The sequence below is a fragment of the Lissotriton helveticus genome, chromosome 11 (assembly GCF_964261635.1).
Source record: "Lissotriton helveticus chromosome 11, aLisHel1.1, whole genome shotgun sequence".
NCBI lineage: Eukaryota > Metazoa > Chordata > Amphibia > Caudata > Salamandridae > Lissotriton > Lissotriton helveticus.
In genome coordinates, this window is record NC_136072.1 from 583,229,247 (window position 1) to 583,256,955 (window position 27,709).

General features: G+C 43.5%; 1 protein-coding gene across 1 annotated transcript in view; it reads left to right on the forward strand.

The window, feature by feature from the left end:
- Positions 1–27,709, forward strand: part of LOC144790871 (actin filament-associated protein 1-like 2) — a 266,716-nt gene that overhangs the window by 37,764 nt on the left and 201,243 nt on the right. The window contains exon 2 of the mRNA XM_078665527.1: positions 5,593–5,721. Within this exon, the coding sequence (XP_078521653.1) occupies positions 5,593–5,721 (129 nt within the window). The remainder of the gene's footprint in view (positions 1–5,592; positions 5,722–27,709) is intronic.

Below are 27,709 nucleotides of genomic sequence, written 5' to 3' on the forward strand. Positions count from 1 at the left end.
ATTGCACACAGAGAATGACACCGTTCTCATTATTTCCTGTATTGCAGGGTCACCAGCTTTATTCTACCTGTTTCAGGTGATACATTCAGAGCTTGAAATGCTGCGTTTTCTTCAATCCATTTATTGCCCGCACATTTTGGCTTGACGCTCGTTTAAAAAGCTATTTCCTTTACAAAGAATGTCTCTGACTGTACAATCTTGTTCACTGACTTTTTTCATAAATGTGTTTTATTGACTGTCGACAACTGTGGCATACTAGTGCTGAAGGCCTGACCTGCTCCATAATCCTAGACAAGTGATCCAAGGAAGCTAGGACTCGCCAGTGTATGCATATCAATAAACTTACATGCATATATTAAGTTTTCCCATTCATCATAATTATCTAATTAATCGATTGTCAGTTAGAAATGATGCCACTGTCTAAAGGCAACGTTGGGAAAACTGTAAAAATGAATACATTCTGAGGTAGAAATACCACCACAGAGGCTGAACAAGGGCTATTAAGCAGCTGAGACAGGTGGGGGGTGATTATGAGATTTATTTGCGAACTTGTTGCAGTAAATAAGCTAAAAGCCTGGGTACCAGCCCTTTCTACCGATATTTGCCTTGACATTGTGGTGCAAACATAGATGGTGGGATGCATCTTTTGATATTTGTCCCATGTATGACTTTCAGGTATAATTGGGGTTCCCAGTTATGGTATTTTGTTTTTGCTGTTTCTATTTCTACATATTTGGTTTTGCTAATGGTATATATTTTTATCCATATTTATTTTGGGTTTTGCGAAGAAATGAATTTGAAACTAGTATATTTCCACATTTATGTAACCAATAAATGTGCATTCATGCTTTAATGATATGACCACCCACAGATGATAAATCAATGCATGTATATGAAAACATGAACATTTTAGTATCAAGGTTGTGCATACCTACTGAAAATTCCTTTTTTAACCCCTTACCTGTCAATTTGCACAGCTATTGGCCAAGCAGCCGTGATGGACAATATTTAGAATCACTCCAAAGAATCCAGAATCTATTTTATCCACATTTAAAAATAGGCTTAAAATAGTTTTCTGTCTGTATCTGCAAACATTTGTAATTAGGGAGCCTTTGGTATAAAGTAACGGTAGACCAGGAAGACCTTTTCCTGAGGTTGGATACACAGTTAATAGAGCATTGGAGGCAGGGGTTAAAGAAACTTCTGCTCATGAATATTTGTTTCTATTTCAAGTCTGCTGAACTCACTGTTTTTGTACTTATTTTGTAACTTGGAGTCTTTGTAATTTGGGGGTCTTGTCTAGTGTCCCAGAGAATATTTTTTTTCTGTAAAAAATCACTTCAGCCTAATCTGTATGTCCTATAGTATAAGAAATAGTCGGCTGTAATATGTATACTGGTGACGTTTCTGTAGCCTTTCTGGGAGTTTTGTCTTGCGTAAGGTGTCTGATTATAAGTCAATTGTTAAAATGCATGCATGTTGGGCATAGTGTGCGTTGTGTGATGACTGACTAACATCCATCACTGAGATTACTTTCATATTTCATCATACTAATTCACCACTAATCCTTTATGGGCTTCCGGAGTAGCGTGCTTCAACACCCCATCAGGGGTAACAAGCGCTATTTAAATACAAACCTTTTCCCTCCTCTATCCTTTTGCTATCATTCCAAATCCAAATAACTGACTAACCTATCCACCACTTAAAATGTACTTGCATGTTTCACTATACTAATTCAACACCAATCCTCTATGGGTCCCGGAGTAGCGTGCTACTCGCCGAAAAAGCGCTTCAACGCCTCGTCAGGGGTAGTAAGTGCTATATAAATGCAATTACAATTAGAATGTGTCAAAGTGCGTCTCTTGAGGGGAAGGGCAGAGAGGGGCAACGTAGACACTTACTGAAAAGAGGTGTGCGCGAGAAAACAGCTGAGAATCACCAATCGCCCCAGTAGCAAATTACGCTACAACTCAGAATTGCCTAAAACACATAGGGTAGGTTAAAGTGGACTCATTGGAAAGTGCCCTGCTGTTGATCAATAACTGGTTATCACACTTCATTCTGACAGTTCAAGACACAAGGGTGGGTCCTAAAGTTAGGAACTTTACTACTCCTAAACTGAGAAAAACCCTAACTTTAAGACTTTCAGTATTCACAGAAGGCGTTTAGGAGTCCTAAAGTTAGGACTCCTAACTTCTGTGAATACCGAAATGAGTAAATGCCTTCTGTGAATACCGAAATGAGTAAGTGCCTTCTGTGAATACCAAAATGGAAGTAAGTTCAGGATTTTGTCTTAAGTTAGTTCTGTGAATCGGGCACTTAGGGGCTCATTAGGATAGCGGTTTTTCCGCATCCTCCGGGCCGGCGGAAGCCACCGCCGGCCCAGAGGATGCGGAAAAACCGCAGCGGACTCACCAAAGACCCACCGCCACATTAGGATGGCTGGTGGGTCCTGGTTTCCGTCCGCAGCTTTTCCGCCGCGGTTGGCTTACAACCGCGGCGGAAAAGCACTAATATGGTGACGGTGTCTATCAGACACCGTCAGCCATATTAGGATACCCTGAAAGAAATGCTTTTCCACGGCGGATTTTCCGCCGTGGAAAAGCATACGGAGCTTCACTGCGGGGGCCCGTTGCGGGCCCCCTGGGTGAAGGGGGGGTGGGGGGTGCACATGGGGGGTACCTATGGTACCCCCCTGCATATGTATGCAGCAAGCGGCAGGCACCGCGCGGTGCCTGCTGCTTGCTGCATACATATGCAATGTATGCATTTTTAACATTGCGGCGGGTGCAGCTTGAAGCTGCACCCGCCGCAATGTTAAAGATTGAGGATGTGACCGCCAGGCTGGCGGTCACATCCTAATTGCACTGGAGGGACCACCGCTGCCCCTGCGAACGGTCCCTCCTCCTCTAGGGTGGTGGACGGACGCAAGTCCGTCCGCCATCCTAATGAGCCCCTTAGTGTCTGCTCTTGTGCAGAAATTGAATAGCACCACACAAGTGATGTCATCAACAGAATGCTCTTGTAGACTTGAAGAGAATGAGAGGCAGTTGGGAGTAGGAGGCTGAAGAGACAGGAGTCAACACGTAGAAAAGGCGCTGAGGCCAAGATCCAAAGATTTTAAATGCACCCTGAAATAAGCCTTCATACAGCTAGCTTCTGGGGTAACGTATATTTGTGAGTTACCTGGGGATTCTATCAGAGTTACCCTGGAAGACGTCAAATGTTCCTGAAACCGTCTGCGTATTTTAGTGAACCAACCTCCCTTGTCTGCCGGAGAGCTGCATTTGAGAGGGAGACCCTGAAATAACTACTATTTCAGGAAGACTGTCAGGATTCCACCTACTGAGCAGGACTGTAACTCAGTTATTGTCTTGTATTACCTACAGTAATCTCAAGGAATTAATAGCAGTGGCTGAAAGAGTTAAGAGAAATGGAAGTAAGGACCCCAGTAGGCCTTTTGTGAATAAATTCACTTGTAGATTCACCACAGTAACTGGAAAGTAACTATGGTTTAACAATGAAGACGTTTAAATTACCAAGTTCAGGGAAAGGAAACATTTTATTGCAAAGTCCTGTGCTTAGAATAAACTCAAAAAATGTTGTAGACATTCATCGAGCTAGAGAGGCCAAGTGCTAACTCTATTAAAGTAGCGCATAAGAGGATGGCATGGGAAGAGGTACATTTGGCCCAGCAGAGACTTTGACCTGTGTTTATAGTATTAATAAAATGACAGCCTAGATCTCCTCTTCTTTTGTTCAGTATGATCACCTTATGACAGGACCACCACTTGTCTGGAGATGACTACCAATTATGTCAGGGATAGTGACCCAAATGGCCCACACAATGGTAAGAATGCCATTTTATTGCCAGGCGTGGGCAACCTTATGACAGGAACACCATTATGCCTGAGATCACCATCTTTCTGAAAGCTGAGGGAGACTGCCTCAGACCTTCATCATCCTTTCAACATCAGCAGTGTCAAATGCTCACACACCACATATCCACACAAGGCAATGATGATGTCACACCCTTATGTGCATGCATATATGTTCACATTTATGCACACATGCTTCCCATTCTTACATACTTTGCTTGCTTCAACTTCACAAGAAAGCACCAATGTGTGGTTGTCAGAAGACCCAGCAGAGTGTCAGGGGCTTGTGCTTATCCATATAGCATGCCACTAGATATCCCTTTGTCCAGGTGCTGTAGGCTACAATTGTCTCGCACCTGAGCACTTTTGTCATGTCTGTCCCTGGACGAATAAGATGAGATCTTGGTGGGCGGATTTTGTTCGCCAAAGGCTTCTATGAGGACATTGAGCGTCTATCAGTTACAGTTTCAAGTTCCATTGCACAGGTCCCCTCCATATTCAGGGTGACTTTGCATTTGGATTTTAAGGTAGCTGAGGTCTGGGCTGGGGTTGAATATTTAAAGGCGCCAAAGGGGTAGAAGGTCTAGAATTTTGAGTGTAGGATTTCAGGGGCAATGTCTGTGTCAGGAGGCAAAGTCAGTGTATGTGGGTTGATGGGTGTGGAGCAGATTTTCTTCTGATTAGTAGAGTGGAGCAGGGGGTTAGAGAGCTGGAAGTGGGGCAGTGACTGCCCTCTAAGTGAAGGTGTGTTTTGACAGAGAGCATGTGACGTAAGATGGCTGTGTATATGGCTATTTATGAGGAGGGAGTTTCTCGCCTAGGATCTCCTGCTGATGGTTTTTGGTCTTGAGTGTGACGTTACCAAGTATAAAGAGTGCAGTATTGGTGACCGTGTACTTTAGAAGGATGTTACATTCTACTATGAAAGTGTATATTGAAGTAGAGGAGAACAATGTTGAGTTAAACATGGTAATGGAAGATGAAGGTTAGCACTCGCACGATGACTGCACGTTTTGGGTGCAATCGGATGGGGTGAGGTACTTATATGTCGGTTAGTGCGCAGTAAAAGTGCACTCGATCACGGTTAGCAGTCTGGCCTGCATCACTGAGACCCGGTCTTCAATTGTACCTTTTGTCACTAAAGAAAAACACCAATCAAACTGAGTCTTATATGAAAGCGAGCATTTGCCCAGCTGTGTTCTGCGCAGGAAGCATACAACATCCACCCAGTCGTGCCTTGTATCACTGGCATCTTTTCAGATGTGCCCTTTATCACTGAACGTCTACTCTGTTGTGCCCTGTATCACTGAAATGACCTGTCCATTTGTTCTCTGTCACTGAACATCTGTCCGGCTGTACCTTGTATCACTGAGTATCTGCCTGCTGTGACTCGAGTCACTCAGAGCATTGGTCTGACTGTGTCTTGTGCCACTGTAGAACATCTGACCACCTATGCCCCTTGTCATAGAGTGTTTCTACCCAGCTGTGCTCTTGCTTGATTTATTTACCCTTCCTCCCTTTATCAACCCCGTGCCTTTCCAGATTTCTCATCCCTGACCTCTCATCCCACTTTTTTCTTCGACCTCTGCCCTTTGGCCCTCCTTTACATCTGCCCATTGGACTTCCTTGACCTCTGTGCCCTAGACTTCTTTGCACTCTCATCTTTGAGACCCCCATGACTTGACCTGTTGCCTCTCCGCCCCCCCCCCCTCAGATCTGGACCGCCTTCTGTCTGACCTGCACGCCTTCCTGCTGGTGTTGGACCAGGAGAAGCTGAGTTTGGAGGCAAGGATGAAGAAGGAAAGCATGGCTGAGCTTCTCGCCCAGTTACAGGATTCACCAGGTACGTGCCAGGTGTCAGGCCTTGTCGCTGATTGGTGAAGTGGGAGGGATCTCTCAGCAGGAGGAAAATGTGAGCGAAAAAGGGGGTTTAAATGTGAGTGGAAAGGCGGGTTTTAACTGGGTTCATCTCTGCACCCCGTAAAACCTGTAATTGTGTGGGTAGAAATTCAGCAGAACACTTGCAGAATTACCACTCCATACTACTTGAAATGAGGGCTTATAGGGCTAGACCTTTAACTAACCACCAACCTATTTGAGTACGTGGAGATGAGGGATGCATGATGTACTACAAACTTCAATAGGATGTGTTGCTCCTGTTAGTGTCTTCAGATTCATTGATGGTACTCCAGTGGCGGTTGGTGACCCACAAAAATGGTGAGTCGATAAATGAAAAAACATACAAATAAACAAACATTCACAAATGAAAAAATAGTTTCACTTACCTTAGCCTGCAGCACGTCCTTGGTGTTCTCCAGTCCCCGGCTACAGACTCCTCCGAATGTGAGGTCCCACCAGACAGGTCCTTATCCCATCCAGACACTTCTCTCATGCTGCATGAGTGAAGCTTCTGGATTGGTTGGAGCAGTGCAGCAGGGCAAAGAAGGCCTGTGCTTGCTCTCCAACCCTGTTGGAGAGTTTGAATTGCGCATGTCGTTTTGGCCGTTGCACAGGCGCCAGGTTATAAGGGATCCTAAAGCCTAGGCCCCACAAATAACTTATGCAACGGAGTCCCAGTGATCAGCCAGGACCAGTGATTAATTTGTAAAAGGATAAGTGCTGGGGCTCCTGTCGGGAGGCCACTGCAGCTTGCACCTCACATAACCCATGCCAGCAGCCAATGACAGTACATACACAGCTACTAACCTTTACACTCTTACATGTGTGACAAGTCAGACTATTCCAGGCCACCAAAGCCAGAAGAATGGCTTGGGAAGCAGGTATTAGTCATTGTTAATGTAAATTGAACAATTGAACCGCTGTTGTTGTGTTCGTACCTAAATTAGCATGACAGCGCCACCATGTGGTAAACTGTCATAGCCCCGGTGCTGGCAATAAGGTGCCGGTGCGGAGCACCGGAAAGCACTGGCTCAAATTAAGCTCTGGTCAGGACCTTTCGTACTGTTTATCCTGGTCAGACCTGGCTGAGTGACAAAGCACCGGGAGCAAAGGAAGGGATGAGGGAACGGCTCCTGCTCGCTGCACTGCACAGTGTCGGTTTTCTATAAACCTGGTGTTAAGAGTAAGTAGCATATCTAAAGGGTGCTGCAGGGAGGTGTAGATACACATAAAGCTGCATTTGCAAGCTGCCTCTCACTTTAGAGAGCATTATTACTAAAACATCACCCCATTACAGGTAGAACATTTGTACTACACATTAAGAAACAAACCGTTTCAATTTCCCAACTAGATTTTCCGCCCCTTTAAAATCTTGTCATTTGGAATCATTTATTAGGTAAAATACCCCAAAATATGTGTGTAAGTTCCATGTGATTTACAAGTTACAATACATTTAGATATTCTTTCCACACGTTTATTTGTGATATTAGTTATATTTTGTATAACTCTTGTTCAGTTAAGAGGCTGTTCCAAGTTACTAATCAAAACATAACGTGATCCAAAACCTCTGAGATCCGAGAATGTAAAACTGTACTCGTGTCCCATGGCATCCTTACCATAATGTATCATAAATAAGTACATTTGACATATTATTATTTATCTGGAGTTTTATATAGCGCGAACTAGACCCGAAGGTATCCGAGCACTTCACATGAGCACCAGTTAGGTTAGAGACAGACACATTCATTTTTTTGTTGTTGTTAGGCATGGGGAGATTAAGGGCCATATGTATCAACATTCCGTTTTGCGATTCCTAAATAGCGATTTTTAAGGAATCGCTATTTAGAAATCGCAAAATGGTATGTATGTAGAAATTGGCTTTTTTTTAGCGATTTCTTAAAATTCCTTAATTGCGATTAGCAAATTACTAATCGCAATTAAGGAATAATTTCCCATTCATTTCTATGGGACAGGAGGCCCATAGGAATGAAGGGGAAATGTGCGATTCGCAATTTGCTAATCGCAAATTGAGAATATTTTCAAGGGTGCAGGGGTGTCCAAAGGACACCCTGTTGCACCCCTGAAATCTACATGCGAATTTCGGCGTTTGCGAACTCAATTTGGCTTGATACATACGGCCCTAAGTGATTTGCACAGAATCACAGAATGTTGAGCGTCCCTGCTGAGACTCGAACCCGGTTCCCTAGCTCCGAGGTGGACCGCACTAGCCGTAGGCCACATTCTCTTCCCATGGCACCACTGACAATAACCTGTTGAGTTTCGAATGTAAAGGATGTCAGCAGTGCTGGGCTTCCTAAAGCATACTTTGTATTCCTTTCTACTTTAGTGCTTGTCAGACATTGTTGAATGATTATAGATGCATGTTTTATGTTTTTTTAAATGTATGCTAGTATTGCCTCGAACATTTGCTGGTTGGCAATGACAGATAGATGAACATGTTAAAACAACATTGTAGATCATATATTTTATTTGACTGCATTGTGGTTTGTGTGTTAGTTATAACTGCAAAGGAAGTATGCTATGGTTGTGCAGACTTTCCAAAGAAGAAGTTACATTTCTGTCTTTATTAATTAGATCACCACTTATTTTCTGAGACTTATTACTGCCTTCTTGTATTAAGTTGGTGTAGTTTGAGAGCTAATACTGGTTGGGTGGCACTATACAAAATTATTAAACAATTGACTTATCATAAAAAAGGCTTAGAGTCTGAGACAAATGTTGGTTCACTGCTCCTTTCCTTAAACCATTGGGCACCTGAATGCAGGCATCCAGCGGGCTACATGTGGCATTTAGCTTTCATAAACCCGCCCATATGACTGGGCACTTGGCCCCACCAATATTTGGTGAACCTGGATCTTGGGCCAAAAGAGAGCATAATGATTCTCCTCACTGTCCCAGTCCAGGTAACCACCTATTGGGGCAGACCTCTTCTGCATGGCTTTGTCAATTTTTTCCACCCTGTCTTCACTTTTGTTTCAATCAAACCTTTATCTTTCCTCGCCACCAACCTGTAAGCCTATTAGGTGCTCGCCTTCTGAACGAAAAACGTAGCCTTAGCCAATCACAAAGCTGCAATGCAACGTTGTGATTGGTCTGAGCACCGTGGTTTGGCCAGGGAAGGGGAGCCTGGACATGTTCTCCACGCTGGCTGTAATGCAGCCTGCATGGAGAACATGCAAAGTGCACATGAATGTTTGCCTGCGCATGAATGTTTGGCCAGCCCGAGAGGGCCGGTCAAACATATATAGGGCCAGATGTAGGTAGGCTTTTACCGGGTGGTAACGGCCGAAAACCGGTAAAATCGGCCGTTACCGAGGAAATGAGATGTAGGAGGCCGGAAAATACCGATGTTCTTAAAATCCGAGTCGGAAACATACCGACTCGGTAAGAATGACCCGGTAAAATTACCGTGTCGGAATCTACCGTATACATAAATACCGAGTTCGTATTTTCCGACTCGGTAAATCAGAAACGGTAAAATAAGCCTTGGAGATGTAGGTAAGCCCAAAAATACCGATTCTGCCGAAAAACGGTATTTTTAAGTCGGTATTTACCATGCATTGAAAGCAGGTGGTAACCAAGGGAGGGCTATAAAAAAAGTCCCAAAATGCACCTCAGGACCCATGATGGCGGCTTTCTACATCATAGCAAGACGGCAGAGACTACAGGCAGCAGGACAGAGAGAATGGCTAAGGGAGGAACAAGTGTACAGGCAGAGGATAACACTGTTCCAACTGACAGAGCCTGAAATACTGCAGAGGTACAGGCTACACCCAGACACCATCAAGCAATTGATCAGGGACCTACACCCTCTCCTGGACCACCCAACACCCAGGGCCCATGCCATCCCACCTCATGTCCAGGTGCTATGTAGCTTACACCTGCTGGCCTCAGGGAGCTACCAGAGTGTGATAGCTGTAGTGGGTGGCGTGTCCCAGGGCTGCCTGTCCCGCTTCTTCAGGAGGTTTCTTGACGCCATGATGCAGAGGATGGGGCATTATATTAAATTCCCTGTTACACCGGCAGATTTAGCCAAAACCAAGACTGACTTTTATCAACTGGCACACTTCCCTCACGTGATCGGCTGCATCGATGGCACCCACGTCCCACTCTGTCCACCTGCAGCCACAGAGCACATATACAGGAATCGCAAATCGACGCACTCCATCAACGTCCAGGTCATATGTAATGCAGGTAACCTCATCACTGACATCGTAGCCAAGTTCCCCGGAAGTACCCATGATTCATACATATTCCAGAACAGTGGAATATACACACGCCTACTTGCCGGAGAATTTGGAAATGGATACCTGCTAGGTAAATCACATTGACACACCCTGACACTCACATCAGATCTACGTCTCAAGTACTTGCAATTAATGTCTATCTTTCTCCCCCTAGGCGACAGTGCATATGCCCTGCGGTCCTTCGTGCTCACTCCCTACCTCAACCCATCCACCAGGAGTGAAAGGCGATACAACGTGGCTCACAGATCCACACGAAACGTAGTTGAGCGCACATTTGGACTCCTAAAGAGCAGGTTTCGCTGCCTCCATAAGAGTGGAGGTGCACGGCAGTACACCCCAATCATCTGCTGCAAAATAATAGCGACCTGTGCAATGTTGCATAATCTCGCCACCAAGCAAGGCACTGAGGTGGAGCTCACATTTCATGAGGACATTGATGACGACCCAGAGGTGGCAGAGCCCCAAGCCACAGTGGCAGCAGCAGCTACAGATGGGAGACTGAGACGGGCAGAGGTTACACAACAATATTTCTGAGTGAGTAAAGAGACACAGGCATGAATGTAACTTTGTGTAAGTAGTTTAATAATCACTACGCCACAGCATTGTTAGCTCACATTGGGCTCACTAATACTAACACTCCATGAGTGTGTTGTCACGGTTCACACCACCGTGACTACAGCCTTGGGTGGAGTGCAAAGTCATTGTTTGTGGCCACGGGCCACAGGGCGGGGCTGCTGTGGCTGTGAGCCTATGTCCTCACGCTGGCCTGTCAAACTTCCCCCACGCCTGCCACTCCTCCGTAAGTCATGCACAGGAGTGCTTGCACCACTCCTGCTGGTGGACCCCTCGCTTTCGGCAGCACAAGTGTCGCCTCCAGTGCCAGTCTGATGCGCGAGCACTAGCTCCATGGCAGTGGTCATCCTGGCCATACCTTCACTTAAATTGGTGCAGCACTGCACTATGGCATCCTGCATCGTGACTGACCGTCTGCACAGCAGAGTGGTAGCAGTTGCAAACCTGTTCAGGGCCTTGGTTTGCTGGCGCACATCCACACGGGCCTTGCGTCTCTCCAAATGGTCCCTGTCCAATTTGTCACACAGGACAGTCATGCACTGTGTGATATCTGAAATTCCTGACGCCATGGATTGTATGCCTTCTGCCATGTCCCCTATGCCCTTGCCTACTGCTTCCAGTTTATTGTTAGTTGTGCGTGCGTGCCTCTGAACCCCCATCATTGCTTTTGCCTGCAGGCGCTGCACCTTCACCATGGTGGCCTCCAGTCCGCAGAAGACACCTTGGACTTGCCGCACATCCTCTACCTCCCGTGGCCGTCGCCCTCGGACACTGGCCCGCGTGACTCTGGGACTGGGCTGCTGCTCGGTGTTGCCTCTGTCCTGTGTGTCACCCTCCACCTCCTCCTCCTCCGATGATGTTTGCAGTATTCTGCGAGGGGGCACATCATGGCTCCTGACTCTTCCCAGCACTGGGGATGGTGATGTGGGGGTGGGTGATAGTTCTGCCGCTCCTGTGTCCTGACTACCAAATAGGAGAGGGGAACGTGGATATTCAGCAGTTGCCTCCTCAGGTATCGGGGCAGCCTGCTCTTGGTCCTGCCCTCCGTGAGAAGTGCTAGGTCCGGCTCCTTCCCTCCTCTTCTCTCTGACCTCAGCTGTGCTGCGCTTTGACTCTCCTGTGGACAGACATGGACATTGTGTCAGTAATGTTGTTCACCTGTGTCATGAGATTAAATACACTTCTATTGCACATTTGCCTGTCTCTCATTTGCCTATGCTACTTGTCTGTTGCTCCCCTTGCTGCAATGCACGCTGACTGCTCTGAGGTATCTACACATGACTACATTTCCCAGGATGCATTGCAGGACATTAGTTAAACCTGTTGTGGAGTCTGATTTATCCTGTGAGGGGAATAGGTAAAAGGGTAAATGATATTGTTCCTGCATCTTACCTGCTTTCTTTGCTCCTCTTGCTGAGCTGTCTGCGTCTCCTATTCCGTGTATACATTCCTTCTCAAGGGTTGTAGCGACCATCTCCTCAATGTCGGTGAGTCTGGGGGCTCTGTTTCTTCCGCCTCCTGTAGCAGCACTTTCCTTGCGGTGGGCAGCAAGCTTTTTTTTGGTGATTATGCGGATGTCATACCACCGTTTTTTTAGGTCTTCAAGGTCACGGTGGGTGACACCAATGGCATTTACCTTGCCTTGTATGTCCAACCAGGTGCTGCGCTTGATTGATTCAGCAACATGCAGAGTTTGCTTTCCAAATATTTTCCCATAATGTCTGACAACCTCCGAAATCAGCACCTGCAGTTCCTCCTGGCTGAACTTCTGCTTCCTTTTGCGCTCAGCAGCTTCTCTCTGTGCCTCCTGGCTCTCCATCTTGCTGTGTAGTTTGTGTCAGGAAAGGCTGCTCCACACTCTGTCCTCCTGCTCTCCTGACTGTTTGTTTCTGCACCTGCATGGGCGTGGCCTGTCCCAGGTACTGGGGTGTGGTGCTTGGATCTGATTGGTTAGTTCCCCTGTGGCTTGGAATTTGGGTGTGGTTGAAGTACCTGATTGGTTCACAGGCACACATGTTTGTCAGTTTCAAATTCTTCGGCGGATAGTTCCGACACGGTAAATACCGGGTCGGTTTTTCCCGACTCGGTATTTTCCGGGTCGGAAGTTGCCATTCATTCCTATGGGCCATGGCACCGGTGGATCGGTTTTGGTTTTTCCGTCTCGGATTTTACCGTGTAGGTATATTCCGAGTCGGTAAATACCGTTTCCGAGTACCGACAGGTTCCGAGTCGGTATTTTATACCGTCATTGTTACCTACATCTCATTTTCCTCCTCGGTAATACCGAGTCGGTATGACTCGGTATTTAAGAGGTCGGTAAATATTATTTACCTACATCTGGCCCATAGTGCTCATCACTCCTCACCCTGCTCTGAGAGCAGAGCGGAACTGCCCGCCAAGATGCAGCAGCAGGAACAAATAAAATGAAAGTAACGTGAGTTATAATTTTATTTTTCCTTTTTTTCACTGCGAAAAGTAGTGGGGCGACGCTCCTCCACCTTAACGGAGGAACCGCCACTGTTAAGGAGGCTGCCTACCTGCTCTCCTCTAGGAACATTTGACCAATGTCTTGCACCTGTAGACGTTTCCTTTACTTATGTGAGGGATATTCATGTCTGTGCGTGTGTGTGTGCTTGGTTTGTATATGACATGGAAACCATGTGAAGGACAGAGAGTGCCCATTTGAGACACAAGATGGGTGGCTTCTTGCCGGCTGTCCTTTGCCTATAATAGGTGTGCCAGCTGCCTGTCATTTGGTTAGGCTTCCCTCTTCCCAATCTGTTCTTTGTTGTCGCCGGTGGTCTAACAATTCAACCTTTGCTGCTTGACCAGTTTGGCTACAATATACAAAATGATCTTCACCTGTACAAACTGGCCAAACCCATGACTCTTACTATAGGAAGGCAACGGAAAAAAAGGACAAAAACCATGATCCACTTGGAAGTGGATTTTGAACTTCAAATACAGCGAAACTTTGGTTGATATTTGTTTATTTTTGCTCATGCATCCAAAGTGGAGGTAATACTTGTCCGACTGCTTTGGAACAGTAATTTGTTCATTGTCTGGACATTGACCAGAATATGCAAATTAGTGTAGCGCATACATTTACTGGTGGCTACCCTGCTGAAAATTCAGAGATGAGCCCTGGACCCTTGAAGAACATTGCTAGTGTGACTAAGCAGAAGAAGAGGACGTCGAACTGAAAGAACATCTTGCACAAGGTCCAACTAACTGAAGTTTAGCAACAAGGTCACTTTGAAGGAGTGAGTTGACTAGAAGTCATAAGATCATTTTCGCCCAACTAGACAGATCAGTCTGTTCAGGCTATAGATTTCATTCACAAAAATAATAAGGCAATTTTCAGTTCAGTACATGGAGGTCCTATGGCGTTTTTTTCTCCTTCGTTTTCGAAAATAAAATATACACTTTTAATGGCTTCTTTATAGTATCGATACATGCACATTGAGCACTTTTATTAAGAAGAACACGTTTGGATTATTTGATTGTAACAATCCTAAACATTGTAGATGCTAGTCTCTCATCTGTGATCAGAACTCGTGAAGGAGCCATAGGTGGATGAAGCTATCTTCTCTTACTTTGCCGCTGTGTTGTCCTAGTATATGTATCTGGGAGTAGCGGCTGAGTTGCGTACCGTGTTTGAAACAATCCAGAGAGTATCAGGTTGATAGATTCAGCAAAGAGAACTGTTAATCTTTGCATGGTTTTTGAACATGTTATGAAGTTAAAAATGTTTCTGGGCTGATCTGTCCCCTCTTAGGGCCCGATTCTGATGCGGTTTGGAAAGCTTACTGACCAAATGGTTTGGGAATGGCTTCCAACTGAATCAGATCGGGAGAGTCCAACCGAACGAGCACAATGCATCCGGTTGCTTCCAGATACGATTTGGTTGGGCTCCCATTGTCTTCAATGGGAGCCTATATTCCTAACGCATCGTAATCCGGCCCTAGGTGGGAATGCTTTCCTAACCGCATTGTAATCTGGCCCTCGGTTGGAAAGACACGTTCCCGATCTGATTTGGGTGGAGCAAATGCCATTAGGAGGACTTCCTAACCGCATCAGAATCAGGCCCTTAGTGTTTTTTGACACACTCCTTTCCTTTACATGTGCTGTTTATTGTTCGTACCATACCTTTATGACCTATTAAGATTTTATACTGCTTTAGAAGAATAATCACAAGGTTTTGCTGTATAGGCCATTACAAAAATATTTATGTAATATTGAAATGCGGAATGGTATATGAGTGGCTGAATCAAAGAAGCACTCAATTTTCTGCATTTGCCGTTAACCAATATACATCATCATTGTTCTGCCTCACATGAGAGCCCAAAGGAAGATGTTCATTAAGCACATTTTCGTTATTCTGAAGTATCTTATATTTGGCTTAGATAAGGTAGCCAAATACACCACAGATCATCTCTTCTGGTAGAGGAGCTGCAAAGATACTTTCCAGGAAACATCTGAATTGAAGCTTCCATGTCTCTGACCTTCCCGGTTCATATACCTACCCCGATCCTGCCTCAGAGGTACACAGAAGCTTCCCTCTTCATCGCTAGTATCCTTGCGTTCTGCAAATTACTGAATGCTCTGCCATACAGCTCTTCCTGACGCCCTTCATAACTCCCCTCATTCCTCAGTGCTCCCAAAGAGATAGTTCTCACCTATATCATCAATGCAGATAATTATGCACAGCTTTCTGTCTTTAGGTTAGCTTCCTCTATACTGAAGTTAATGCAGAGGAGAAGGGGTGTATATACAGAGCCGTGTTCCCCACGGTGCGGTCCGCCACTGCTCCCCGAGGGGTCTCTTGTCAATGACTCCTCAAAGTAGAAGTAGCTATTGAGTGAAGCTCCAATGGACTTACATCATCCAGAGGAGCCATTTTGACCTGTTGCCAGAAGGATGGCCCCTTGACCAGTGATAGAGGTTCTGACATCTGCCTCTCTAAAAGCTGTATGCCTGCAGATATGAATCCCATATTGGGCGGTCCCTAGAGGATATCATGCAAGAGAGCCACTTTATAAAATGTGTCAACTCTCCGAACAAATTACTTAAGAATACTGCTTCTGTGTCCATATATTTTAATGGAGAAGCAGCTGGGTCACAGTCATATCCATTTGTCTGCTGCCTCTATTCTGCCCGCTGGCAGAGCTGTTTATCTGAGCCAGTGCTAGGATTGTCAGCCCAGCTCATGGGTACTGATGTTTGCCTGGATTCCGTTTATTCCGCTGAGTCTTATTTGGTGTTCCTTGTCATCTGCCTACCTCTCGTTATAGTTGAGGAGCACCTCAATGACATTTGACTTCACCAACAGCGTTATCTCTTGAGCCACACTTCTCTATATTCTTTGGTCCTCTGGTGTCCAGCCTGTTCTTTTCTCCTTGTGTGGTGCTCAGATGTGTCTGGACCCATCAGCTTGTTATCATCTGGGCAGCCTGGTGGTGGATATGCCCAGTCACAGATCTCCTGCAGGAGGAGGTGACAGGTTTGTCGATGCCAGCCTCCAGACTTACTCATCCTGTGCTGCTGGGTTCATGCCACTGTAAAATTGGGTAAGGGGAAAAAAACTGGACCACAGTACAGCACTGAGACACCTGCAGAGTCCATCTAGTGCAGCAGATGGTAGTTCAAAGTAAACATGTTCTGCTCGTAATTGCAATGTGTTACAGAAATACAAGTATACTCCTATAGTTACCCATGTTGTCGATTTTGGTATTATGCTTCCTACCTCACATTGCACAAAAAGCAATGTGTTTTTCCAGTATGCCTCCAATTGACAAATGATGGTCCAAGCTGGACACATTTGCCACATCAAGCTGGGTTTGTCCCTAATTGGTCGATCCAAAACAAATTGGGATGATTATTTTCCATAATTTGACTTAGAGAACCAGGCTGTAATCCTTATTTGTAATGCAGAGGAGGCCTTTGACTCTGTCAAGGTATATTCTTTTATGAGGCCCAGGGCAGAATTAGGGGTTGGGGCCGCATTTGCTCCCTTGTACATTTGATTACTCCAAACCAGCTTTTCCAACTTCTGTGTGAAGGGTATTACGTCTGTTTTCATAGGGCTTGCGGGACAACAAGACAAGGGGGACCTCTGTCTCCGCTCTTCTTCAGTATAGTCATGAAGCCGCTTGCATGCTTGATTTGTGAAAAGGGGAAACATCCTTTACAACGCAACTTTTACCACGCAGTGCCTTTACAACGCAGGTTTTTCAATGCAAGTCCTTACAACGAATTGCGCTGGGGGCGCTCTAGGATAGGTAATAGTTTAATTTACTATCCAACACCTTCCCTACTATCCACGGAGACTGGAGTTGGAATAGTAAATTAAACTATTCACTATCCAGCACCCCCCAATGCAAGTCGTTGTAACGACTTGCGTTGAAAAACCTGCGTTGTAAAGGCAGGCGTAGTAAACGCATGCGTTGTAACAACGTACATCCTTGAAAAGCATAGAGTGAATCAGACATATTTGCAATGGTGTCCAATAATGTGTGCAGAGGATGTTACTGTTGAAATCCTCCTCTAACCAATGTGGCTTGCACTTTAGCAGATGTTGGCACAGATGCAGAGTTTGCTGAACTGTGGATTACCTGGGATAAATTGGAGTGCTTTATTACAGCTTTATCTAGAACTCCAATGACTGACATGCTGGGATCTAAATGGTTTCCTTAATCTGTGCACTACTATAAGAGTGTTGTTTCTTGTAGATATGAAATCTCACATGAGGATAATTTCTTGAAGCCACTGGCTGTCCTATCCTACAGATAAGAATGTTTGACAAATCTTTACAAAAACGTTCATTCACTTCAGCACCATCCTGGCAAGTTTTGGGGTGATCTGTCAAGTGTTGGGTGATAAATAGGGGGGTCCCAAAATGCAATTTCCTCATGTGATTTCCATAAGGAATTTTGAACAGCACAACAGTCCAAGTGCCTGAATAAAATTACACCAAATTTGTCTGAAAGCTAAATCTTTATTTGGAACGCATTTGGTTTTTGTGTAATTTGGTGTAATTCTGTTCAGTAGTTTCAGAGAAATTAAGGTTCAAAATATGCAGATAGCTGTACCGTGGACAGAAATAAAAAAATTCTATCCTTCTGATTAGCTGTAGGGGATTTTTCAGAGCGAGCGCTCTGACTGTTTGGACGTGACATGAACAGAAATGTTGCAGTGGTCAATAAAGAACTCAGAGGTTCTGTCCCCTGTCCTGAAAATGTTTTTAAAAGAGGACATGAGGTGCCAGCTGAAGGATACCATGACACCTTAGATCTTGTGGGTGGGGTGGGGGATCCTAGAGGGACTCCCCTAGTACCAAAAGTATTTTTTAATTTGTTACTTGGTCCCGCAGGAGTCCAGTAGGACTGGCTGGAAATATTTTTTATTTAAATGTGGGGCGCAGTATTGTGTTTTTCAGTGGCCTTAGGGGGGCCAGGACCTGGGGGTCAGCGCATCTACTAATTCATTTCATAATGGAGAGGGGGTCGTGTGTTGTGCCCCATCCCATGCTGACCTCCGCCTTGAGTAGCCCATCCCCTAGGACCTGAAGTTGGGCTGTCCTGGGGGCCCCAGATACAGTGACTTAATAGTTCCCTGTAGCAGGGAAGGCAAGGAAAAAGTACTTTGCTCATGCTAGCAGGAGCCAATAAAAAGGCTGGTCCCGCTTCACCAGGCGCACACAGGAAATGGACAGGAGGTGCATACGGGGAGCCGGCGGTTCAGTGGGGGCCTTGAGACTCTCCTTCTAGCCCCCAACAATGACATAAATGATGAGTATCCTGGATGGAAACGTGTACCTAAAAACAAAAATAATGGGGAAAAATATAATACTAAATGAGCGGTTATTTATCATTCAATGCTCCCGGCAAGGAGCACCCCATAATTTCCTTTTTGGGCTAATTTGCATATTTTTTTCCTGCTTTGTATTGGCCCAATCTGGGTAGGGGCACCACCAACATTTTACAAAAGTGTTGTGGGGCTGCAGATAGAGCAGCAGCCCCCCTAGAAATCATTTTCCAAAGTAATCCTATATTTCCAGGGTTGTATAAAAAGTGGCCTCAGGAAAAGTTGATGGTGATTCTAAGCATTCTCGGATCTGGAGGTTTTACTTCTCAGCTAAGGATTGCAGGGACTTCTCGTGGTTGGTCTTATTGCTGCATTAGTGACCTGGGGGAGTGTATGATAAGTGAAATGTGTTTCATATTGTTGACAAAGCCCATAGACTAAACTCCATATATTGATGTAGTGAATTCCATGACGAAGCCTATATGCTTGTGTTATATATTGATGTAGTCACCCTTTGACAAAACCAGTGGGTTTGTTTTGGATAGTGATATGATCAAGTCTTGACGAAGCCAATGGGTTTGATTTTTTGTAAAGGTGTGGTGACCCCTTGACAAAGCTGATAGGCTTATAATGTATATTGATGTGGTCACCCCTTGACAAATCCAATAGGCTTGTCTTGTATAATAATGTGGTCACCTACTGATGAAGCCAGTAGACCTGCCTTTTATATACTGGTGTTGGTGATCCTTCGAGAAACCCATTAGACCTACATTATTTAAGATGACACCCCTTTATATTGTGATGAGGATTGGCTGGCCATGCATGGATGTGGGGGGTTGGCTGCAGAATTTGTCTGCCACAGGCCAATGACGTTATAGTTAGGGATGATAGTAAGATCATATTTGCGATAAAAAAAACTTTAAAAGCTACTGATAAAAACAAAGGTTAAAGTGACTTATAGTTTAGTGAAAATTTCAGTTAAATATATCATTTGAAACTAAAAAAGCACTGGAATTCACCTGTTATAGTTTACTGAGCTAACTATAACTTGTGCCCCCCAGCATGCTCTACTTATGACCTCACACATTACTACTTTCATGATATTTTCTTCACTAATGACATCTAAAATGACAGCATTAATGATAGGAAAACAATAGAGATGGTATTTAGGTTTGCACACAGGTTACATCAAAAGCCAGTTCAGGAATTAGTAGTAATTTATAAAAGTATGTGTATATCTGTTGGGTCCTTTGGAGCAAGCATTTGGGGTTGCAGCAATTTGGAAATTCTTCAACTGGCAGAGAAGGGTTTTATCTGCAGATGTCTGTTGGAGCCTAGTAGCACCTCATCTGTTATTTACCATGATGACCATGGTTTAACCTACTTGAATGATACAATTGGCCATGCTCAATTGAGTTTATGGATAAATAGTTGGTGGTGACTGGTTAGGCGTGTCTGGTTAGAGCCTTTCTTGAGGACTGTCTATCTCTTGATAAGGTAAATGGGATTCCCTGGTCTGTTTACGTAAAGACAATTTTCTATTTTTTAGGTGCACCATAACATTCCAAAAATCCTCAGACAATTACTACAAGTAGGAAACAAAAGGTGAAACAGCGCTACTTAGAATATTTTTCGAAGCATTGGATAGAACATGTTGTCTCCTTACCAACGATAATTAGGTACTCTGCTATTTCTACGTCTCATGGGTTGGAACCTTACTTACATTTTATTATGAATTGCACTTATCAATTCTTCTTGGCTCAAATGAGACTGAGCACAGTGCACTTTTTGGTAGCTTTTCCTCAGAAGAGCAAATTTACTAGGAATTTGCCCCTTTGCCTATACAATAATGTCTCCCTTCAAAGTGCATTACATGTCATTTTATGTTGTTTTGCACTTTATACTCTGTCCCACGCTCTTCATATGTGGTCCCTATTTTACGTCAAACGAATATTAGACATTATATGGTGGCAGTGGTATATTTAGAATAATTAGAGACTCCAGCTATTTGTCATGTTATTTTAAACTTTATAAGAGGTGCTATTGTAATGAGGAAACATTACGAATCTTGATCCTGGAGCCATGTGAACTATCTTTGGATGTATTGTACATGTTTTTCGTATGTACTGTCAATTCCTACTTTAATGGTTGATCTATCATTTTAACTGGGAATAGTTCTATGAGAGATGAGTTTCATTTGTATCACATTCTTCTATGAATTTTTGTATGCAAATTTGAATTAATTTATTTTATCATCCTGAATTTTTAATATTCTGATTGAATTATGAAAACTTGAATATCTATTATTACTCTTTAATGGCTTTTTAAGCCAAATAAAGAATATTGACTAACTAACACGCCTGGCCGTGGTGGAAGAAAAAGTTCCAGTGAATTCAGTAAACTATAACTGGTGAATGTCAGTTTTTTTTATGTTTAAAATGTCATGTTTCACTTCATTTCACATTTTCACCTTACTATAACCTCACCTTAATATATATATATATATATTACCTACTATATATATAAATTACCTACTGGCGGTCGCCAGTAGGTATATATAGTTAGGACCTAGTTACCATAGGAAATTCCGAACATTCTATTGGGAATAACTTTGGCGCCGATTGAGGGATCTGTTTGTGATTTTCCTTAAATTTGCCTCGCTCCGCTCCTTCCCTGAAAGTTTCGGGGGGATTCGTCAAGCGGGGGCCGAGAAAAAAGAGGGGGTCTCAAAACGTGTTTGCCCCATGTTAATTTCCATAGGGACATTCTGACACGGCTACAGCTCGAACGGCTGAACGGAATTACACCAGATATGGCAAAATTGTAGGGACAGGTATGCAGTAGTGCCTTTTCTATATTTGGTGAAAATCCCTCCAGTAGTTGTTGAGAAAATTGAATTTGAGCAAATTATATATCTATATGCGCTCAACATTCTATTGGGAATAACTTTGGCGCCGATTGAGGAATCTGCGTGTAATTTTCCAGAATTTTGGCCAGCTCCGCTCCTTCCCTGAAAGTTTCGGGGGGGATTCGTCAAGCGGGGGCCGAAAGGGGGGTCCCAAAACGTGTTTTCCCCATGTTAATTTCCATAGGGACCTTTAGACACGGCTACAGCCCGAACGGCTGAATGGAATTACACCAAACTTGGCAAAATGGTAGGGCCTGGTATGCAGATGTGCCTTTGCTATATTTGGTGAGAATCCCTCCAGTAGTTCTTGAGAAAATTGAATTTGAAATTTTTCAAATGGCATTTTCTATGGGACCTTTAGACACGGCTACAGCCTGAACGGCTGAACGGAATTACACCAAACTTGGCAAAATGGTAGGGACAGGTATGCAGTAGTGCCTTTTCTATATTTGGTGAAAATCCCTCCAGTATTGTTGAGAAAATGGAATTTGAGCAAATTATATATCTATATGCGCTCACCGTACGCCACGTACGCGAACGGTACGCGTACCGTACGCGTACGTGCGCATACCCTTACGTGCGCGTGCGAGTTTCTGATTGGCTAGCAGTCGACTGTCAACATTTTAAACTGTCCAAACCAGGAAGTGTTGGCCACCATCTTGTTTTTCAGGAGAACTGAGGCACAAGAGAGCCCAAAACAAGAGTGGAAAACACGAAAAGGGGGCAGGGTAGAGACCCCCCAACCCTCTAGCCCTTCTCAGGGGGTCCCAAAAGGACCCCCAAGGACAAAAAAAAAAAAATCAAAAAAAAAATCGTGGGGTACGCTTAATGTACGCGTACGGTATGCGTACCGTGTGCGTACCCCGTGATTTAAAAAAACAAAAAATGTTTGCACTTGGTGGTCCTTCTGGGACCCCCTGAGAAGGGCTAGGGGGTCAGGGGGTCTCTACCCTGCCCCCTTTTCAAGTTTTCAACTCTTGTTTTGTGCTCTCTTGTGCCTCACTTCTCCTGAGAAACAAGATGGCTGCTCAGGTGGTCCCAGAAGGATAATAACATATATAAACGTTATCCGCTAATAGAATTAGCATTTACAAAACCTTTGAAATTTATTGAAAAAAAATATAGGTTTCACGCCTGATATAGTTAGGAATTAGCATTTAAAAAATCTTGCAAATTCTCTGAAAAAAACATAGGTTTCAGGCCTTATATAGTTAGGAGTTAGCATTTTAAAAAACTTGCAAATTCACTTAAAAAACCATAGGTTTCAGGCCTTATATAGTTAGGAATTAGCATTTAAAAAACCTTGCAAATTCACTTAAAAAAACATAGGTTTCAGGCCTTATATAGTTAGGAATTAGCATTTTAAAAACCTTGCAAATTCACTTAAAAAACCATAGGTTTCAGGCCTTATGTAGTTAGGAATTAGCATTTAAAAAACCATTGAAATTGCTCCTATATAGTTAGTTGTACTAACTATATTTCGCGCACCCGCAATCCACTGCTGATGATGTCACATATTACATCATTCATGACATGGTCAGTGACATCACTGATGACATCTCAAATGACATCACTGATGACATCACTGATGACATCTCATTTGACATCACTGATCACATCACTGATGATATCATTCATGTGATAATACGATGCACCTCCTCACACTCTAATGTAACCTTTGATACACCCAGTGTTAAATACAGACTACCATTCTTGAAACCATTGACACACCAATACCAGTTACTACATACGCACTCACTGATTCCTAGGTCTACACACACATTCACTCATTCACCCATAGAATCACTCATACATACAGTCACTCATCAATACAACACTATCATATGCACTCATACACCTATACAGACACTCACACACTGCCACTCATCCATGGAGTTACTCACACACCCAGTCAGTCATGCAAAGAATCAATCACACTTCCATTTCCTCAACTATACAGTTATACACACAACACCTTACTTATCAAAAACATATACTAACACATACTTACTCTCTTATACAATCACTGATACAAGTACACAATGATCCATACAGCCACTCGCACATTCACTGGCTCTCATGTATAGTCATTTATATATGCCAACTCTCACATGCAAGGTGTTTTACATATGTACTTACTTGGACATGTCACATGTAGCACTGAGATATCCATTCACTCACCAACACACCCATGCACACAGTCAACCGCCCATATAGCTGTTTCTACATGCACTCTTGAACTCATACACCTAGTGAATCAACTGCTCACACATCTATGCACAGAGTCACACACCTCCCAGCCACCCACACACACACTCAGTCTCCCATTCAAATACTTGGGCAACCAATCAATAACCCATATAGCCACTCATATAGCTACTGATCAACACATGCAGCAGCTTACACAACAGACATACTGATGCACACATTCAGACAGTTTAGTCACTAACCCATGCATTTAGTAAGACACATTTAATCACTCACTCATACAGTCAGTCACGCACCTACTAAATCCTTCATCCAGACACTTATACATCCACTCATTCTTCAATATGTAAAACATATTTAAACTATACAGAAACACACAGTCACTGGATGATGTCATCAGTGATGTCATCAGTGATGTCAAATGAGATGTCATCAGTGATGTCATTTGAGATGTCATCAGTGATGTCACTGACCATGTCATGAATGATGTAATATGTGACATCATCAGCAGTGGATTGCGGGTGCGCGAAATATAGTTAGTACAACTAACTATATAGGAGCAATTTCAATGGTTTTTTAAATGCTAATTCCTAACTATATAAGGCCTGAAACCTGTGAATATATATATATATATATATATATATACATGTAATGTTTCTAAGGGGACACCCTGGCTCTTTTGTTTATTGCGGCTGGTCCGGCCGCTGAGATGTCCTGCCGCTGATCTTTGGCGGTTCCTGTTGCTTGTTAAAACCAGCACGTTATGGGAGTAGAAAGGGCCTCATTCCGGGATCGCATTGGGAGCTACACAGCGTTTCTTTTGCTTACCTCCACCCAACCGGGTCAACATTGTTTACTGTGTGAGGCCCCCAATCCACTTGGGTATCAGGAACTAGAACGGTACGCAGATGGACTTCAAGAACCATAATGCCATGCCTGCGCACGCCCACATGGGCGGGACTATTACAAACTAATAAAATGTTCCAAAACTACTTGGATGCCTCACTCTGTTTTATTGCATGCCATTGATAAAGGGCTCACAGCTTGAAACGCGTTTGGCATATGCAAACTGGAGGATGCTGAGGTACGCTGTGACTGCTGCTGCCGGATATGCTGTGCGGTAACCTTTCTACGTGCGATGTTTCTAATGGGACACCCTGGCTCCTTCGCTGGCCTAGTGCAAGCGACGACTGAGAATGTTGTGGCTTGCCATTTCCTTTGCATCCTTTGTTGATCAGAGAATATAAAATTCCTAGAGGTGAGATTTAACCTTTAAAAGCCACATTGAGTGCACAGTGTAATCAATCTGTAAGCAGCTGACTGGGTTTAATTATTTATTTATAAAGTTTTATATAGCGCGAACAAGATCCCGAAGGATATCAGAGCGCTTTTTGATGGGAAGGAAAGTGGAAAAAAAAGGATCCCATCTCATGGAGTGACTTGGTTCTGGAATTAAATGTGTTTGGAGGCTCTCCACCTGGAGCTAACTGCTCACCGTAATTCGCCACTTTACAGAGGCCACGAAGGAGGTCTGAAGGACCCTACAGGGGTGTTGTCAGATGATAGATCTCGTGACATGGGAGTCCAAGTGAGTGCCGGGTCTCAGGATATATCTGACCCACCCAATAAGGAAGCTCCCAGTTGTCAATTGGGTCCTCGGATTGTTGGCGTGAGGAAGTGCCTCTTGACCTCTCAGAGGAGTTGGGAAGCAGTTTATGATAGTTTTCATGGGAAGAGTGGATGTAGGATGCCTGCCAAGAATTGCCAGGGCCTCATCCACCACTGATGTCAATTTTTTTCAGGTTGTGACTGACATGTAGGCCATGGCAGTTGCTAGAGGAAAAAAGACAATCACTCCCATGGATTGTGAAAAAATCCCTGCAAATCAGTGTCTTTGCTTAATTTTTAAGAATTTAAGGGAATAGAGATAACTACCCATGAGGTAGCCCAGCAGCAACTCTGTAGGAGACCTTAAGAGCCCGGCTCTATAGGACACTCCCCAAATGCCACTCTGTAAGGTAAGTATCAGGATCCCGCCTCATCCCTTCCCCCGCCCAGAAGACAGGTGTTGTCTCACAATGTGATCAGGGCGTCCAGGTACACTGGGAGCAGACATTTTCACCAGTATTTCAAAATGCCACAATGTGCCAGTGACTACTTATACCTCCTTCTAACTAACGTTGTCCACATTAGGGACAGAAAAACACTGAACTATCCAATGAAATGTCAGTGCCCAGACTCCACATGTATAATAAGATCACCGCACCAAATTCTTTTTTCCTATGATCAAAATCAGCTTTATATTTAGAACTGTAAATTCTCACATGAACGTCCAATGTCATTAATTCCACCTACTATGGGGAAAGCAAATCATCAATGAAGGATTTCATTCAATTAGTTTATTAATGAATCAGAGCTTTCTGCCTATAGCAGTTTAAAAGGAACACTACAGATTGTGGAATGTGAGAAGTTTGAGTTCACAATAAATGGCTTCTAAACTATCATTCCCTGGGGGGGGGAATAAGTCATCTTTCATTTGATTCAATGTTTGAATATTTCATTGACCTTCTTGATGTAGCCATTGGCTTCTGACTGTTGCACACCTGTTCTGATATGAAAAATGTTACACTGTGCAAGAGTAATTTGTATTTTAAATGATGTAAATTGAACACCACCTGAAAAGTTATGAAAAGTTAACCCTTCTTTTTAACGTACAGGCAAAAAACTTTATAACATTGTCTGTTGTGGGATTTTGCACAAAGCGCTTTTCAACACAATATGAAAAATTTAAATTAAAACAGTGAGAAAATGCTGATTGAAAGGTAAATAGTCCATTCAACAGAAAACCGATGGGAGTTTTAGTTGATTCAAGCTTATTTAACAATTGACACTCCTGACAAGTTTTTGGCAATACCTAGACTTTGCCTTCCATACCGGGCCACCGAACTTCACTTATAATCTTTCGTTAGTGGCATGTATTCCAAGGTGACTTTTATCATACCTAAGAACCGAAGAATGATTATGAAATAATTCCATAGTCACTTTCAGTAACTCCATTTTCCACAAACAACTTGTCAGTCTTAAGAAAGGGTTGCAACACACTTGACTCAGAATGTTGGTTAGACAATGCTACAAAAAGGTACTTCTACTGTTTCTAAACTTGTTTTATTATTTTTTAATAGGGTGGAAAAATATTAATGACAATAATTACAGAAATAATACATTCATCTTACATCTGATATAAATTTCCATGTCTGTAAATATTGTATATAAATTATTTTGAGTAGCATATAACCCTTTCTCTATGTTTAGTCATGTTCATCTTCTTTAACCAATCGTGCATCATTGCCCATGCCATCCTTCTGTTGTTTATCGAAGTCACCACCACACCTGATCTAACCAGATCCCTCAAAGCTAACATACAGGCATCTGTATCACTCAATGATTCTTCTTTCATGGCCAGACGTGCTAGGCAGTGCACCCTAACATCCCAACAACCTGGAAAAGGATGGATCTTGAAGTGGTACTCGTGCAATTTTTATATCAGTTTAGCAAGCTAGATAACAGTCTTACAGTTGTCAAACTCTCCGAAACATCAGCAAAAGGTTTATGATCAGTCTAAATGGTATGTTGGTCTCATAAGAAAGGTCTGGAAATGCTCCACTACCCACATGCAAGCTAACCTCTATTTCTCATTGGTGCTCTGCTTGAGACAGTGTCCTTGAAGTAAATGCGATATTATGTTCCTTATTACTTGCAATCCCTAAATCCTATCCCCCACATGCATCAATCTAGGATTTTGCATTTCTTAAATAGCGAAAATTAAGGAATCGCTATTTAGGAAATGCAAAATCCTATGCATCAAGAAATCCTAAAAGTTTTTAGGATTTCTTAATTTTCGGAAATTGCGATTCCTTAATTGCGAATCGCAATTAAGGAATGGCATTGCATTGATTCCTATGGGCCTAGAGGCCCATAGGAATCAATGCCGTTTTGCATTTTTTTTTTTTGCACTCGCAATTTTTTGATGCATTGCAAGGGTGCAGAGGGGGGTCCAAAGGACCCCCCCCTGCACCCCTGAAATGTATTTTCAAGTGCATGTTTCACACACACATGTCCTAAGGACATGTGTGTCTGTAACATGCAAGTTAAAAAAATGCATTTTTTTG